We start from the raw sequence: 16,658 nt of genomic DNA, 5'->3' as shown, positions 1-16,658 counted from the left end.
AGTAATTGTACCCCTTAGGGAGAGATCCAAATGTTTGAAAAGTTGGTTGGGTGTCTGTCTATAAGATAGGAAAAAATAGACTCCAATTATAATTTATGTTTCAACTTCTGCTAGATATGGTCTGTCCTGAGAACAGCCACTACGAGTACTGTGCCACCGCCTGCCCTGCCTCCTGCTTTGACAAAGCGGCTCCGGACAGATGCACGGAACCCTGTGTGGAGAGCTGCCAGTGCGACGAGGGACACGTCTCTAGTGCCGGCAGTTGTATTGATGTCATGTCCTGTGGTTGCTACTACAATAATCTCTACTACAAACCCAGCCAGGAGTTTTGGTCGGACGATACATGCAGTGTGCTCTGCAGGTGCGACCCCTCCCTGGGGGTGGTAGTGTGCACGGAACAGACGTGCCAAGGTAATACAAAATGTATGATAAGAAACGGAATTAGGGACTGCTACCCTGTAAGTTACTTCACGTGCATCAGTACCGGAGACCCCCACTATACTACTTTCGATGGACAAAAATATGACTTCATGGGGACCTGCATCTACCAAATGACTGAAGTTTGTATCCCAGATCCCAACCTCACCCCTTTCCGAGTGAAAATTCAAAACGAGAAGAGGGGTGGCAAAGACGTGTCCTACACAAAGTCTGTGACCTTGGAAGCATACAACCAAACCATCACTTTAACCAGGGACTATCCACACAGGGTTGTGGTAGGTATTTTCTGAAGGTATTCTATATACAGTAACAACTTTTTCACTGTACATAATAGTGTTGAGACAACCACAACTGTTCTGTGGATCTGATTTAGTTTGTGTGTGGTCGGTGCTGTTGGGTATAGCTAAAGACTTTGGCATTAAACTAATCTGAATGAAAGGAATTTGATTGGTTACAGTTGGCATTACGTAGTAATAAGTTCATATATAGCAGCATATGTTTCAGAGGGTGTGGTACAATATGCCGACAATGAGAATGTCAACACCAGAATTTAAACATGGCCTGGCTGTTGGCATTCAAATAGTCAATATGGGCATTATGTTCACATTCACAATGTCAAAATGTAACTTTTTGAATGTTGACAGTCGGGATGTTGACATAGCAGCTGATTGTGGACTTAAACCCTTATCACGGCCTATCCCTAGTCCTACCTGTAGCCTAACCCTAACAGTAGCTTATCACTAAACCTAACCATGCCCTAACCGCAACCTTTACATAACCCTACCCTAGCCCTAACTGCACGATGTTACGTCCATATCAACATTGTGAGTGTTGACAAGACTGCAAACATTTTGTCCTTTACAAATGTTGGTATTCAGACCATGTCGGCAGTATGGTGTTGACAAATCTGAATGTAATCACTCAGAATGCCAACATAATGACTTTATGGGGGATATTCAATTGTTTGAAAAGTCACTTGGGTGTCTGTTTTTTCCTATCTAATAGACAAGAAAAAACAGACACCCAACCGACTTTTCAAACATTTGAATTCTCCCTTAAGTGTCTTATCGATGTAACCATTTTCAGTGCCTCTCAATTATCTGATATTACTTTTTTGTTTAGGTCAATGGTGTCGCCAATTATATACCTTGGTCGATGAAGTCCAACAAGATCAAAACATTTATGAACGGGGAACACGCCTTCGTCCGAACTGATTTTGACGTAACAGTGAATTATAACTGGGACAATTATGCGCGGGTCATTGTGCCCAATACCTATGCTGAGGCACTTTGCGGTCTCTGCGGAAACTTCAATCAGGATCCAAGTGATGACCTGACCCCAGCAGATGACAAAAAAGGTGGAATTAAGTTTGCAGACAGGTATAAGGTGGGAGAAACGCCTGGATGTAGTGGAGGCTGCAAAGGAGAATGTCCCAAGTGCAGTGACCAGCAGACACTTAAGTACTCAAACCAGACATATTGTGGTATTCTCAGCAAGAAGGATGGACCACTCAGCAGCTGCTACGAGACCATTGACCCTACATCATATTTCACAGACTGTGTGTACGATAGTTGTCAGTATATGGGGCAGTACTCCGCAGTATGCGGGGCTATTGCCAGATACGTTACCGAATGTCAAGAAAAAGGGATTGAGGTTGGAGAATGGAGAAAATACACAATCTGCGGTAAGTGTTGCTGATACTTGTTTACGGCATTGAAATGATAGACAACTTCTTTTTCTGGGGTATGAGTCTGAGTTGAACATGTGTCTGCATCTGTGGGCAAATGCCATTGCAAAGCACTTCCCTGGTATACAGATGTGTATAAAAACAGTCACTCACTGTCGACATCCTTATGCATAGCAATACCACTTGGTACATCATCAGTAACACCATGGAATCTTGAACTTAAGGCAAGTACAGTGAAAGTTTAACCACACATAATCATTGTTTGGCCAAGCAATCAGAAAACTTGAGTCTAAGTTAATGTAATTTTTTGATAGTCTTCTTGATTAAAATGTGATAATCTTGTATGATTGAATTTAGCAGTGATAAAGGTGATAAAGACTGGGACATTAATCTAATACACATTCTATTATGTTCTGTTTCTTTTAGAGCCTTTCTGTCCCCAAAATAGTCACTACGAGCTGTGTGGTCCTGGCTGCCATGCTTCATGCTCCAGCATTTATTCTGCATCTGACTGTAAGAAGACCTGCACAGAAGGATGTTACTGTGACAGCAACTTTGTGCTCAGTGGAGACACCTGTGTCTCCATCTCTCAATGTGGCTGTGACTTCAATAACACCTACCACCAGAGAGGCGATATCTTTTACCCTGAAGAACAGTGTAATGAGCAGTGCCAGTGTGAGGACAATGGGGTAGTCCAGTGCCAAGCAGCGCCTTGTGGACCCAATGAAGAGTGTGCATTGGTCAATGGAGTCATCAGCTGTCATTCTAAGATCACCGGAACTTGCCTTGGAGCCGGAAACAGCCACTTCCAGTCATTTGATGGTCTTTCCTTCATCTTCCAAGGCTCATGTTCCTACACTCTGGCTGAGGTCTGCAGCAAGAATGTTGAGCTAGGGAACTTTTCGGTTGTGGCCTTGAGTGACTATTTTGGACAAAGCAACATACTCGGGACAAGTGCGTTGAGAGTGAATGTACACGACTATGAGATTACCATGGAACGCGGGAAACCATGGCAAGTGAAGGTGAGTAAGTAGTGATGGTAAGCTTCAGAAATACCTCTATGGACAAAATTACAAGAGTAACCAAAATGTAGCAAAATAATTAGCTTCTACTGTGGGATAACCCATTGTGTGATTCTGGAAGACCTGTTTTGGAGCCATTACTGTAGACTTGAGTGGAATCTATCCTCCAATGGCTAAAGTACAGGTCTGCATTGGTGTACCATCAGACTCACCAACTGCAGTTTCTCCGTTTGACCATAGCCTCTTGTATGGGCGGTTATGCATCTTTGGATGCAGCTGCTTACAGTCACACTCTTCACTCTTTTTAGCAACTCCAGTACCATCTTAACAGCTTTCATGGGAAGCTATTTTAAAAAACCATAAGTTAATCCTCCTGCGGTTCCGCGCAGTCCGTCTACATGCTTTTATTCCGTGACTGGCTGTCAGCACTCTGATTGGTGGATATCTCCAGCCATCTTCTAATCAGCATGCTGACTGCCATTCACAGTCTGGTTGCAGGCTGGTAGGCAGGCAGAGAATGTTGCACTCTGATTGGTGGATAGTTTCAGCCGTTCAGCATGCTGACAGCCATTCACTGTCTGGCTGCAAGCTGGCTGACAAGTAGAGAATTTTGACTCACCGCTCTGATTATGTGAGCACCCCCACCCCCCTCTTTGGAGGCCTCTAGAGTTGTTGGTCCCTAGGCAGTTGCCCGGTGTGCCTATACGCTAAAATGGCCCTAAGCTACTGCACTGTTACTTCCCAGGAACACCATATGAATGCCACAGACCATGCATCCAATTCTGTTCTGCGTCTCTGAGCACTAACAATCGGGAATTATGCACTGTGCAAATCTTGCACATGTGCAGACGTAAAACATTGCCTAACTGCATGGGGCATTGACACTGCTTGTGACTTGGCCTCTATATTTATGCAACCGTTAAAGTTGCTATATGGTGCAGGCAGTGGAGCTGAGAGATGGGGGGAGAGGGTACAAATTACCTGGGCCAAGGTCTGATGGAGGGGCCCAGCGGGGACGCAGGTCTATGCCTCCTGTGATTAGATCTTGCCCCCTGAAAAGTACCTGGGGCCAGCCAGGCTCTATAATGCCTTGGCTGGGAGGCATGCCATGCTCCTGTTGGTGGGTGCTTCTCATGTGCTAGACATGCCCACAAAGAGATGTGGCTATACCACCAGCATGCTGTGGTCACACCTATGGTGGTCAATCCCGAGATCGGGATCGACGGGATCCCGGGATTTATGCACAAAAATGGCCGGGATTCAATCCCAGGAGTGGAAGCTCCTATCCCGGGGATTGAGGGATCAGCGTTGAGCGTCCACAGGACGCTCAGCAGCTGCCCGGCTTCCTCCTTCCGGGTCCCCAGCGCAGCATGAGAGGTCACGCTGCGCTGTCAGCCACTGCTGGGAGCCGCCAGAAGCTACCAAAGGATGTTCCCTTCCCACCCGCCCACAGTATATGGTGAGTTATATGTGCGGGGCGGGCTGGGGTGAGGGGGCGGCCACCTAGCTAAAAGCCAATCCCGGGAATCCCGGGATTGGCCATTTTTCAATCCCGATACCCGAGATTGAAAAAATGGCCCGAGATTGGCTTCCCTAGTCACACCATCTCCAGGGGGGGGGGGGGGGGGGGGGCCCTAGGAAGTTGTTGTACCGGGGCTCAGTATTTCTCTTGGCAGCCCTGGGTACAGGTTGGCAAATACATTAAAGACCTCTCAGGAGGAAAGCTTTTTTCATTTGATGACCTTTTTAATGACACTGTTATTTCTTTATGTATTTACATATATATTAGCTGGTTTTAATAGAATGCGCACATATTCCACAGCGCTATATAGAAAATATATCAGTCACTCACATCAGTCCCGGCACCAGTGGAGCTTACAATCTATATTCCCTACCACATGGACACACAATCACACTAGGGTTCATTTCTGACGAGAGACAATTAACCTACCAGTATGACTTTGGATTATGGGAGGAAACCACACAAGCAGAGGGAGAACATACAAAATTCACACAGTTAGAGCAGTGGTGGGAATCAAACCCAAGACCTCAGTGCTGTGAGGCAGTAACAACAGATGTGTTACATTTTCTTTCCCAGGTCAATGAAGAGGATCACAACCTGCCTCTAGTTTTGGAAAATGGAAAAATCCAGATCAACCAGGAAGGCTCCAGTATAGTATTACAGACAGACTTTGAGTTGATTGTGCTGTATGATTTAGTTAACTCAGTTCATATTACAGTCCCCGGTGTGTATCAAAGTTCCATGTGTGGGCTGTGTGGTGATTTCAACGGGAAGCTCAGTGATGATCTCCGTATGCCATCTGGGCAGCTGTCCACAAGTGTTGAGGAGTTCGGGGCAGCTTGGAATGCAGACCCAGAGGTGACAGATTGCAGTTGTAAAGAGAACTGCAAGGGCTGTGAGAAAATGAGGGCTGCCATATTCAGCCGGGACGAGGCATGCGGGCTGTTGGTGTCCGGATATGGTCCATTTGTTGACTGCTACAACCTTATTAATGCCACCGATTACTTTAACCAGTGTCTGTTTGATATGTGTGCAAGTGACGGTCAAGCAGATACCCTATGTGATAGCCTTCAGGCTTATGCCACAGCTTGCCAGGCTTCTGGAGCCAATATTAAACAATGGAAGTCACCCACTTTCTGCTGTAAGTACCTCTGTGTTCTATTGTTAATAGAGACCCATGGTGTATTCTGTACGAAGAAACCAGCTGCACTACATTAATTGCCTTGTTTTTATTCTCACAGCACCGGATTGCCCAGAGAACAGTCATTATGAGCTGTGTGCTCGCACGTGTGATGTCACATGTTCTGGGGTGATAGCACCTGCTTTCTGCACGGGAAGATGCTCAGAGGGTTGTGAGTGTGACGACGGATATCTTTTTGATGGTGGTAGCTGTGTGTCCATGGATAAATGTGGATGTTTTTACAATGGAATATATTACAATGTAAGTTTTACCAATCAAATTATTTGACAATCATTATTGCTACTGTTACAATTTTATGAAGTAATTGATTAGTAAGTCTTGGGGGGTCTGATGTAGAAGGAGCATACAACAATTTGAATGGCATGCAGTAACTTGTGTTATTTATTCTGTCATGATTCCAGCCTGCACTCAGATATCACGATCTATGACAACTGGGTCGTTATGGTTGCTCCTTTAGGTACTTAGAATAAATATACAATTTCACTACAAACCATTAAAGATCATAAGGAAATCTTAACATTCTCCACACAAATATTAATTTTTCACACTTAATTACACATGGGTATGTAGCAAGTTCAATAAGAATCATGGAGAATATGCTTGATTAAATGGTTTTAATCCACAAAAATATTTTCAAAGTTTAACAAAACACTTAATAAGAATTACATACAGGTTATAATTTGCGCAATGTTTTCAGATAAAATAAAAAGGAATACTCAGAAAATTTGAGTTAAGACCGATGGAATTTCCATTGTGGGGGTTTCACAAAGATGAGGTATGGAGCTTTCTCAACTCATAGTTGTTCCCCAAAGAATGCACACTACAGATGGAGTCATGGCCATCTTGGCTTCTCTGCTGCACCTAGGCACACCATGGTTTATATGCATAAATCCTTCATCTATTGTTCTCAGCTGCAATACAATACAGAGAGAATAATACATCAGGGGATTAAGTCATTACAGCAAGGGAATAAATTCAACTGCCCAGGCTCAGTTAATCCTATTAAAGGCCAAGATAAAGGTGGTTCCATCTGTAGATTCAATTAAACAGACATTTTTGTAATTGCAGTGCTGCTCCGGGGCCCCCACCTTTGGAATGTACTTTCTCATTACCACAATTAATACTGTATATTGACCCAACTTTGTTTGGATGTGTGGATAGTTCCTTTGTTATTTGTTCTTTCAACACATGGTTTCTTTGTTAAACAAGCAGGGTCACTGACTTACTCCTATGGACAGATCTATGGGTTTGTCAGGAAGTAGCATGTTTCTCCTATTTCTTCTCCTTAGGGCATTTTTGTCACTTGTACAGCTAAACATTCTGTACCCAAAGCAAAAATGTGAGATTTGCCTAGCCCACACAACCCCTGAAGTGTATAGTTCTCTTTACATCCTGGGAGGGGTACAGACCATCAGATGTCCCCTGGCTTAGTTTAATTATTTGCAATTGACATAGTATTTGAAAATACGATGCTTCATATGGAATATAAAGTGCAAGAGGATACATAAGAAAATATAATTTCTTAGTCACATATTCTTAGATAGTGCCACATTGAAGATGCAGGTATCTGACACTTACCCCTATTACTGTACAGATGTAATGGGGGAGGAAACCTAGAGCCAGATTAGCAAAAGGTCAGCTGGAGGAGCTGCAATGCACATTTATTGGCAAGCCTCTCAATCAGATTGTGATGTCACTCAGGTGCTAAAAGGAAGGGCTATTTCTAAGTAAGAAAAAACATTTTGCTATCCCTAATGTACACTGAGTGAAAAATAACATTACATAATATCAGATAATACAGAGATCTTGGTTGCATGTATCTGCAGATATAGTGCTAAGCCCCCAGGTCGAGCGGCAAGGTGTCTCTGTGTCACTGGGGGTCCCTAACACTAGATATGGGTGCAGGGCATAGGACATCATCATGCTGCTACAGACTGACCACCCCAGGGCAGCACACAGGTGAAAATTAGTAAGGGTTAAATAAGAAGCACATAGGTGCTATGTAAGTGAAAGCTGTGATTAAAATAATACAAAAATATATAAAATAGGATTAGTAAAAACAGCCCAGCCACACCAGCACAGGGGTGCACCCCATAAATAATTACAAATATGTTTGAGTCAAATAGCCCAGTGTAACGCCACATGATAACGGCTCCTACAGCATCTGAGAGTATGCTTACCTGGAGACTCCCCTAGGTTCTCCAATGGCACTCTGGAGTCAGCAGTCCCTCCTAATGCGATCACCCCTGCCTGTCAATCAGGCCAAGGTGGTGGCGGGGTGGGAGGGGGGGCAGGCAATACTCCATTTCCAGTGAAGAGATGGAGCATTGCGGGGGCGAAGCGGCAAGAATGGGGGCAGAGCCGGACAAATAAGGGCGTGTTGGGGGTGTGATCACAGTGGATGTGTGATTTCACACGCAGCCACTGCGATCATGAACAAGGCGGCGGGACTCCTGAGGGCTTAGATAAGCTGTGCCAGCAAGAGGCTTCCACAGTTTCTGCTAAAAAGCAGAAATTGCGATGCCTTCACAATTTCTGCTTGTGGAATTGGGGGAGGCACCAGTCTGCATGCTGGGTGGCGTTGCCAAGCTATGGGCTGCCCCCAGCATGCAATCCAAAGGGATAGCAAATTCTGCTTATTAGCAGAATTTGCTGTCCTTACTGAATTGGCTCTAACTCAGCCAGTGACCTGCTCAGTTCCCTACCTGAACCCTCTGACACTTTCTCTTCATTTGATCCCACAAGTGAAGATGAAGTATCAACACTTTTTTCATCCTCCTACTCCACTACCTCTCCTCTTGATCCTATACCCTCACAAGTCAGTAAAACTTTGGCTTCTGTTCTTATCCCAACCTTAACTAAAATCTGTAATCTCTCTCTCTCTACTGGTATCTTTCCTTTTCTGTTTAAGCATGCAGTGATTACTCCCATTCTGAAAATACACAATTCTGACCCAAACACTCTCTCTAACTACCGTCCCATCTCTCAGCTCCCATGTCTCTCCAAGCTACTTGAGAGACTTGCCTACACTCACCTCACACACTTTCTTAACTCCCACAACTTACTGGACCCACTTCAGTCAGGCTTTCGTGCCCAACACTCCACAGAGACGGCACTGACCAAAGTAGTGAAAGATCTAGTCACTGCTAGATCGAAAGGCCATTACACACTTCTTATTCTTCTAGATCTCTCTGCTGCTTTTGACACTGGTGACCACTCTCTTATATAAATACAAAAATCCCTAGGTCTTCTGGACACAACCCTTACTTGGTTCTAATCCTACCTCTCTAATCGTTCTTTCAGTGTTCACTTCTCTGATTCCACCTCCTCTTCTCTACCTCTATCAGTTGGAGTACCGCAAGGCTCAGTCCTTTTGGACTGGTGCGGAATCATACCCTTCTTTCTGAGCTACTCAGAAACTGCAAGAAAATATTTAGTAGCAATTCTGCTAATCTTTCGTTTGGTATTCTGCTAAGCTAAGATACACTCCCAGAGGGCAGCGGCCTAGCGTTTGCAATGCTGCTAAAAAGAGCTAGTGAGCGAACAACTCGGAATGACCCCCCATATCCCATCTGTACTTTCCTTAACTTGGAGTTTTCCCGTAATGTTATTCACATCGGTATATGCAACATGTTTGAACTTTTTCAAGACTGATACTTTCAGTATTTATTAGAGATGAGCGCCTGAAATTTTTCGGGTTTTGTGTTTTGGTTTTGGGTTCGGTTCCGCGGCCGTGTTTTGGGTTCGACCGCGTTTTGGCAAAACCTCACCGAATTTTTTTTGTCGGATTCGGGTGTGTTTTGGATTCGGGTGTTTTTTTCAAAAAACCCTAAAAAACAGCTTAAATCATAGAATTTGGGGGTCATTTTGATCCCATATTATTATTAACCTCAAAAACCATAATTTCCACTCATTTTCAGTCTATTCTGAATACCTCACACCTCACAATATTATTTTTAGCCCTAAAATTTGCACCGAGGTCGCTGGATGACTAAGCTAAGCGACCCTAGTGGCCGACACAAACACCTGGCCCATCTAGGAGTGGCACTGCAGTGTCACGCAGGATGTCCCTTCCAAAAAACCCTCCCCAAACAGCACATGACGCAAAGAAAAAAAGAGGCGCAATGAGGTAGCTGACTGTGTGAGTAAGATAAGCGACCCTAGTGGCCGACACAAACACCGGGCCCATTTAGGAGTGGCACTGCAGTGTCACGCAGGATGTCCCTTCCAAAAAACCCTCCCCAATCAGCACATGACGCAAAGAAAAAAAGAGGCGCAATGAGGTAGCTGTGTGAGTAAGATTAGCGACCCTAGTGGCCGACACAAACACCGGGCCCATTTAGGAGTGGCACTGCAGTGTCACGCAGGATGTCCCTTCCAAAAAACCCTCCCCAATCAGCACATGACGCAAAGAAAAAAAGAGGCGCAATGAGGTAGCTGTGTGAGTAAGATTAGCGACCCTAGTGGCCGACACAAACACCTGGCCCATCTAGGAGTGGCACTGCAGTGTCACGCAGGATGGCCCTTCCAAAAAATACTCCCCAAACAGCACATGACGCAAAGAAAAAAAGAGGCGCAAGCTCTTCCCATCCAGTGTTGGGAAGGTCAGGCATCGCAACCGACACAATTGGACTCTCCTTTGGGATTTGTGATTTCGAAGAACGCACAGTTCTTTGCTGTGCTTTTGCCGCAAGTCTTGTCTTTTTTCTAGCGAGAGGATGAGTGCTTCCATCCTCATGTGAAGCTGAACCACTAGCCATGAACATAGGCCAGGGCCTCAGCCGTTCCTTGCCACTCCGTGTGGTAAATGGCATATTGGCAAGTTTACGCTTCTCCTCCGACAATTTTATTTTAGGTTTTGGAGTCCTTTTTTTACTGATATTTGGTGTTTTGGATTTGACATGCTCTGTACTATGACATTGGGCATCGGCCTTGGCAGACGACGTTGCTGGCATTTCATCGTCTCGGCCATGACTAGTGGCAGCAGCTTCAGCACGAGGTGGAAGTGGATCTTGATCTTTCCCTAATTTTGGAACCTCAACATTTTTGTTCTCCATATTTTAATAGGCACAACTAAAAGGCACCTCAGGTAAACAATGGAGATGGATGGATACTAGTATACAATTATGGACGGACTGCCGAGTGCCGACACAGAGGTAGCCACAGCCGTGAACTACCGTACTGTACTGTGTCTGCTGCTAATATAGACTGGTTGATAAAGAGATGTCGTAGTATGTATGTATAAAGAAGAAAGAAAAAAAAACCACGGGTAGGTGGTATACAATTATGGACGGACTGCCGAGTGCCGACACAGAGGTAGCCACAGCCGTGAACTACCGTACTGTACTGTGTCTGCTGCTAATATAGACTGGTTGATAAAGAGATGTCGTAGTATGTATGTATAAAGAAGAAAGAAAAAAACACGGTTAGGTGGTATACAATTATGGACGGACTGCCGAGTGCCGACACAGAGGTAGCCACAGCCGTGAACTACCGTACTGTACTGTGTCTGCTGCTAATATAGACTGGTTGATAAAGAGATGTCGTAGTATGTACGTATAAAGAAGAAAGAAAAAAAAACCACGGTTAGGTGGTATACAATTATGGACGGACTGCCGAGTGCCGACACAGAGGTAGCCACAGCCGTGAACTACCGTACTGTACTGTGTCTGCTGCTAATATAGACTGGTTGATAAAGAGATGTCGTAGTATGTACGTATAAAGAAGAAAGAAAAAAAAACCACGGTTAGGTGGTATACAATTATGGACGGACTGCCGAGTGCCGACACAGAGGTAGCCACAGCCGTGAACTACCGTACTGTACTGTGTCTGCTGCTAATATAGACTGGTTGATAAAGAGATGTCGTAGTATGTATGTATAAAGAAGAAAGAAAAAAAACCCACGGTTAGGTGGTATACAATTATGGACGGACTGCCGAGTGCCGACACAGAGGTAGCCACAGCCGTGAACTACCGTACTGTACTGTGTCTGCTGCTAATATAGACTGGTTGATAAAGAGATGTCGTAGTATGTACGTATAAAGAAGAAAGAAAAAAAAACCACGGTTAGGTGGTATACAATTATGGACGGAATGCCGAGTGCCGACACAGAGGTAGCCACAGCCGTGAACTACCGTACTGTACTGTGTCTGCTGCTAATATAGACTGGTTGATAAAGAGATGTCGTAGTATGTATGTATAAAGAAGAAAGAAAAAAAAACCACGGTTAGGTGGTATACAATTATGGACGAACTGCCGAGTGCCGACACAGAGGTAGCCACAGCCGTGAACTACCGTACTGTACTGTGTCTGCTGCTAATATAGACTGGTTGATAAAGAGATGTCGTAGTATGTATGTATAAAGAAGAAAGAAAAAAAAACACGGTTAGGTGGTATACAATTATGGACGGACTGCCGAGTGCCGACACAGAGGTAGCTACAGCCGTGAACTACCGTACTGTGTCTGCTGCGACTGGATGATAAATAATGATATAAAAAATATATATATATCACTACTGCAGCCGGACAGGTATATATATTATATAATGACGGACCTGCTGGACACTGTCTGTCAGCAGAATGAGTTTTTTATAGAATAAAAAAAAAAACACCACACAAGTGAAGTCACACGACGAGTGTTTAACTTTTTCAGGCAATCACAATATAGTATACTACTAACTATACTGGTGGTCAGTGTGGTCAGGTCACTGGTCAGTCACACTGGCAGTGGCACTCCTGCAGCAAAAGTGTGCACTGTTTAATTTTAATATAATATGTACTCCTGGCTCCTGCTATAACCTATAACTGGCACTGCAGTGCTCCCCAGTCTCCCCCACAATTATAAGCTGTGTGAGCTGAGCACAGTCAGATATATAATATATACATAGATGATGCAGCACACTGGGCTGAGCAGTGCACACAGATATGGTATGTGACTGTCTTGTACTCCTGGCTCCTGCTATAACCTATAACTGGCACTGCAGTGCTCCCCAGTCTCCCCCACAATTATAAGCTGTGTGAGCTGAGCACAGTCAGATATATAATATATACATAGATGATGCAGCACACTGGGCTGAGCAGTGCACACAGATATGGTATGTGACTGAGTCACTGTGTGTATCGTTTTTTTCAGGCAGAGAACGGATATATTAAATAAAACTGCACTGTCTGGTGGTCACTGTGGTCAGTCACTAGTAAACTCTGCACTCTCTTCTACAGTACTCCTAAGCTCCAGTAAATCAGGTCAATCTCTCTCTCTCTCTCTCTCCTAATCTAAATCACTGTACTCCCTAACAGCTGCTCCCCGTCCCCAATCCTCCCCACAATTATAACTAAGTCACTCAGTCTTTACTCTTTTCTACTATAACGGAGAGGACGCCAGCCACGTCCTCTCCCTATCAATCTCAATGCACGTGTGAAAATGGCGGCGACGCGCGGCTCCTTATATAGAATCCGAGTCTCGCGATAGAATCCGAGCCTCGCGAGAATCCGACAGCGTCATGATGACGTTCGGGCGCGCTCGGGTTAACCGAGCAAGGCGGGAAGATCCGAGTCGCTCGGACCCGTGAAAAAAAACATGAAGTTCGTGCGGGTTCGGATTCAGAGAAACCGAACCCGCTCATCTCTAGTATTTATCAGGTTTTAAACCCTATAATTAGAATTTGCTAGTCGCAGCAAAAGGAAGTTCTCTGCCGCAGGGATGATTTAAAAATGACATCCAGGGACAACAAGCTCTCTGATGGAAGCCGGTCCCTGCGATGTGTAAGTAACGTGATCACATCAGTTATACCTTTACTTTATGCTGGGTGTCCTTGGTCAGCCTACTGCACATGAATGTCATCAGACATGAGGCTGGTACTGGGGAGGGATCTGAAGGATCCATCTCCAGGTAAATGATGTTATATGTAGTCCATAGGCTACAATGGGATGCGGTCAATTTACCTACTATCAAAATCCCGACAGTCAACATACCGACAACCATTGACCGACGGTCAAAATCCAGACAAGGTCAAAATCCCGACATGGTCAAAATGCCGAAATTTAAAATACCGACAAGGTCATAATACCGACATTTAAAATGTTGACAGGTCAAAAAGTCAACATGATTTTTTAATTGAAACCGACTTGTTCCTTCTTTACCATCCCAGTGGACCTGGAGGGGGAATATAATAGTGTGCCGAGCACAGCGAGCCATACGAGGGGACATGGTACACTTATACGGTGTCAATGTTGACCTATGCCGACATACACACCAAAAAACAATGAAAAACTCTTGTCAACTTTTTGACCTGTCAACACTTTAAATGACAGAATTTTGACCTTGTCGATAATTTAAATGTCATTAGTTTGACCTTGTCAGGATTTTGACCGTTGGGATTTTGATTGTAGGTATTTCATACTGATCCCTGCAATGACTAAGGCCATCCTAAGATTTTAAATTGGCAATATGAATGGGGCAAAATCTTAGCATTTTCTAGCTCTAGCCTGGTTAATCCCATAGAAACCTATCAGAGCTGCTATTATGATCAGAAACTGGGAAGCCGCAGCAGATATCTGAGAACTCCTGTAATACATTCAGGAGATAATGGAGTATAATAAATGCAGTACAGTATGCCCCTATCAGTGAAAATTAGACTTATTGGGGGATATTCAATTGTTTGAGAAGTCGGTTGGGTGTCAGTCTATTAGATAGGAAAAAACAGACACCCAACTGACTTTTCAAAAAATTGAAAAACCCCCCATTGGTGGTCATTCCGAGTTGATTGCTAGCTGCATTTGTTTGCAGTGCAGGGATCAGGCTAAAAAACGGCAGTTCTGCATATTGCGACGCAATGCGCACGCGCGACGTACAGGCACAACGAACGATGTAGTTTTGCACAGGGTCTAGCGATGTATTTCAGTCGCACTGGTTGCCGCAGAGTGATTGACAGGAAGAGGGCGTTTCTGGGTGGCAACTGATCATTTTCAGGGAGTGTTCGAAAAAAACGCAGGCGTGCCAGGGAAAATGCAGGCGTGGCTGGGTGAACGCTAGACGGGTGTGTGACGCCAACTCTGGAACTCAATAGTCTGAAGTGATCGCAAGCGCTGAGTAGGTTTTGAGCTACTCTGAAACTACACAAATTTTTTTTGCAGGCGCTCTGTGATACAGCCGTTCGCACTTCTGCTAAGCTAAAATACATTCCCAGTGGGCGGCGGCATAGTGTTTGCACAGCTGATAAAAACTGCTAGCGAGCGATCAACTCGGAATGAACACCATTGTCTCTGCAGAACCTAGGTTTGACACATTAACATTTTTTCTTTTTCACTATTCTTTATTTCACAGCAAACAATGACACTTTCATATGAATAATTAAATAAAAGTGTCATGATTTATCGCTCTGCAGTTATAAAAAAATAACTTTTTCACCTATTTAAAAGTAACATGGTCAAACGTGCCAAAGAGTAGAAAGCCACAGTCCCAACCTAACATTATGTGGCCATGCCCCATCAGCAACTCACCACTAGAGGGCAGTCTTCTCCTTCTGTGATGTGACTTGGTGCTTACACAGTCTCTTGAAGTTGTTCCCAATCTTTATATTTCTGTTCTTATCACCAAGTACATTGCTCAAAAAAATAAAGGGAACACTTAAACAACACAATGTAACTCCAAGTCAATCACACTTCTGTGAAATCAAACTGTCCACTTAGGAAGCAACACTGATTGACAATCAATTTCACATGCTGTTGTGCAAATGGAATAGATAACAGGTGGAAATTATAGGCAATTAGTAAGACACCCCCAATAAAGGAGTTGTTCTGCAGGTGGTGACCACAGTTCACTTCTCATGCTTTCTGGCTGATGTTTTGGTCACTTTTGAAAGCTGGCAGTGCTTTCACTCTAGTGGTATCATGAGATGAGGTCTACAACCCACACAAGTGGCTCAGGTAGTGCAGCTCATCCAGGATGGCACATAATTGCGAGCTGTGGCAAGAAGGTTTGCTGTGTCTGTCAGCGTAGTGTCCAGAGCATGAAGGTGCTACCAGGAGACAAGCCAGTACATCAGAAGACGTGGAGGAGGCCGTAGGAGGGCAACAACCCAGCAGCAGGACCGCTACCTCCGCCTTTGTGCAAGGAGGAACAGGAGGAGCACTGCCAGAGCCCTGCAAAATGGCCTCCAGCAAGCCACAAATGTGCAATTGTCTACTCAAATGATCAGAAACAAACTCCATGAGGGTGGTATGAGGGCCTGACATCCACATGGGGGGGGTTTGCTTACAACCCAACACCGTGCAGGACGTTTGGCATTTGTCAAATTCGCCACTGGCGCCCTGTGTTCTTCACAGATGAAAGCAGGTTCTCACTGAGCACATGTGACAGACGTAACAGAGTCTGGAGAAGCCAAGGAGAATGTTCTGCTGCCTGCAACATCCTCCAGAATGACCTGTTTGGCAGTGGGTGTCAGTAATGGTGTGGGGTGGCATTTCTTTGGGGGGGGGGGGGGGGGGCGCACAGCCCTCCATGTGCTCGCCAGAGGTAGCCTGACTACCCTTAGGTACCGAGATGAGATCCTCAGACCCCTTGTGAGACCATATGCTAGTGCAGTTGGCCCTGGGTTCCTCCTAATGCAAGACAATGCTAGACCTCATGTGGCTGGAGTGGGTCAGCAGTTCCTGCAAGATGAAGGCATTGATGCTATGGACTGGTCCGCCCGTTCCCCAGATCTGAATCCAATTGAGCAAATCTGGGACATCATGTCTCGCTCCATCGCTTGCACCATAGACTGTCCAGGAGTTGGCGGATGCTTTAGT

At 44.8% G+C, this 16,658-nt stretch overlaps 1 protein-coding gene across 2 annotated transcripts in view; it reads left to right on the top strand.

The window, feature by feature from the left end:
- Positions 1-16,658, top strand: part of LOC134965834 (IgGFc-binding protein-like) — a 217,785-nt gene that overhangs the window by 194,938 nt on the left and 6,189 nt on the right. For both annotated transcript variants that reach the window (XM_063942208.1, XM_063942209.1), the window contains 5 exons: positions 115-713; positions 1,561-2,122; positions 2,552-3,147; positions 5,246-5,810; positions 5,911-6,110. In XM_063942208.1, the coding sequence (XP_063798278.1) occupies positions 115-713; positions 1,561-2,122; positions 2,552-3,147; positions 5,246-5,810; positions 5,911-6,110 (2,522 nt within the window). The remainder of the gene's footprint in view (positions 1-114; positions 714-1,560; positions 2,123-2,551; positions 3,148-5,245; positions 5,811-5,910; positions 6,111-16,658) is intronic.

The sequence above is a fragment of the Pseudophryne corroboree genome, chromosome 10, assembly GCF_028390025.1.
Source record: "Pseudophryne corroboree isolate aPseCor3 chromosome 10, aPseCor3.hap2, whole genome shotgun sequence".
Classification (NCBI taxonomy): Eukaryota; Metazoa; Chordata; class Amphibia; order Anura; family Myobatrachidae; genus Pseudophryne; species Pseudophryne corroboree.
This window is presented reverse-complemented; position numbering and strand designations above follow the sequence as displayed.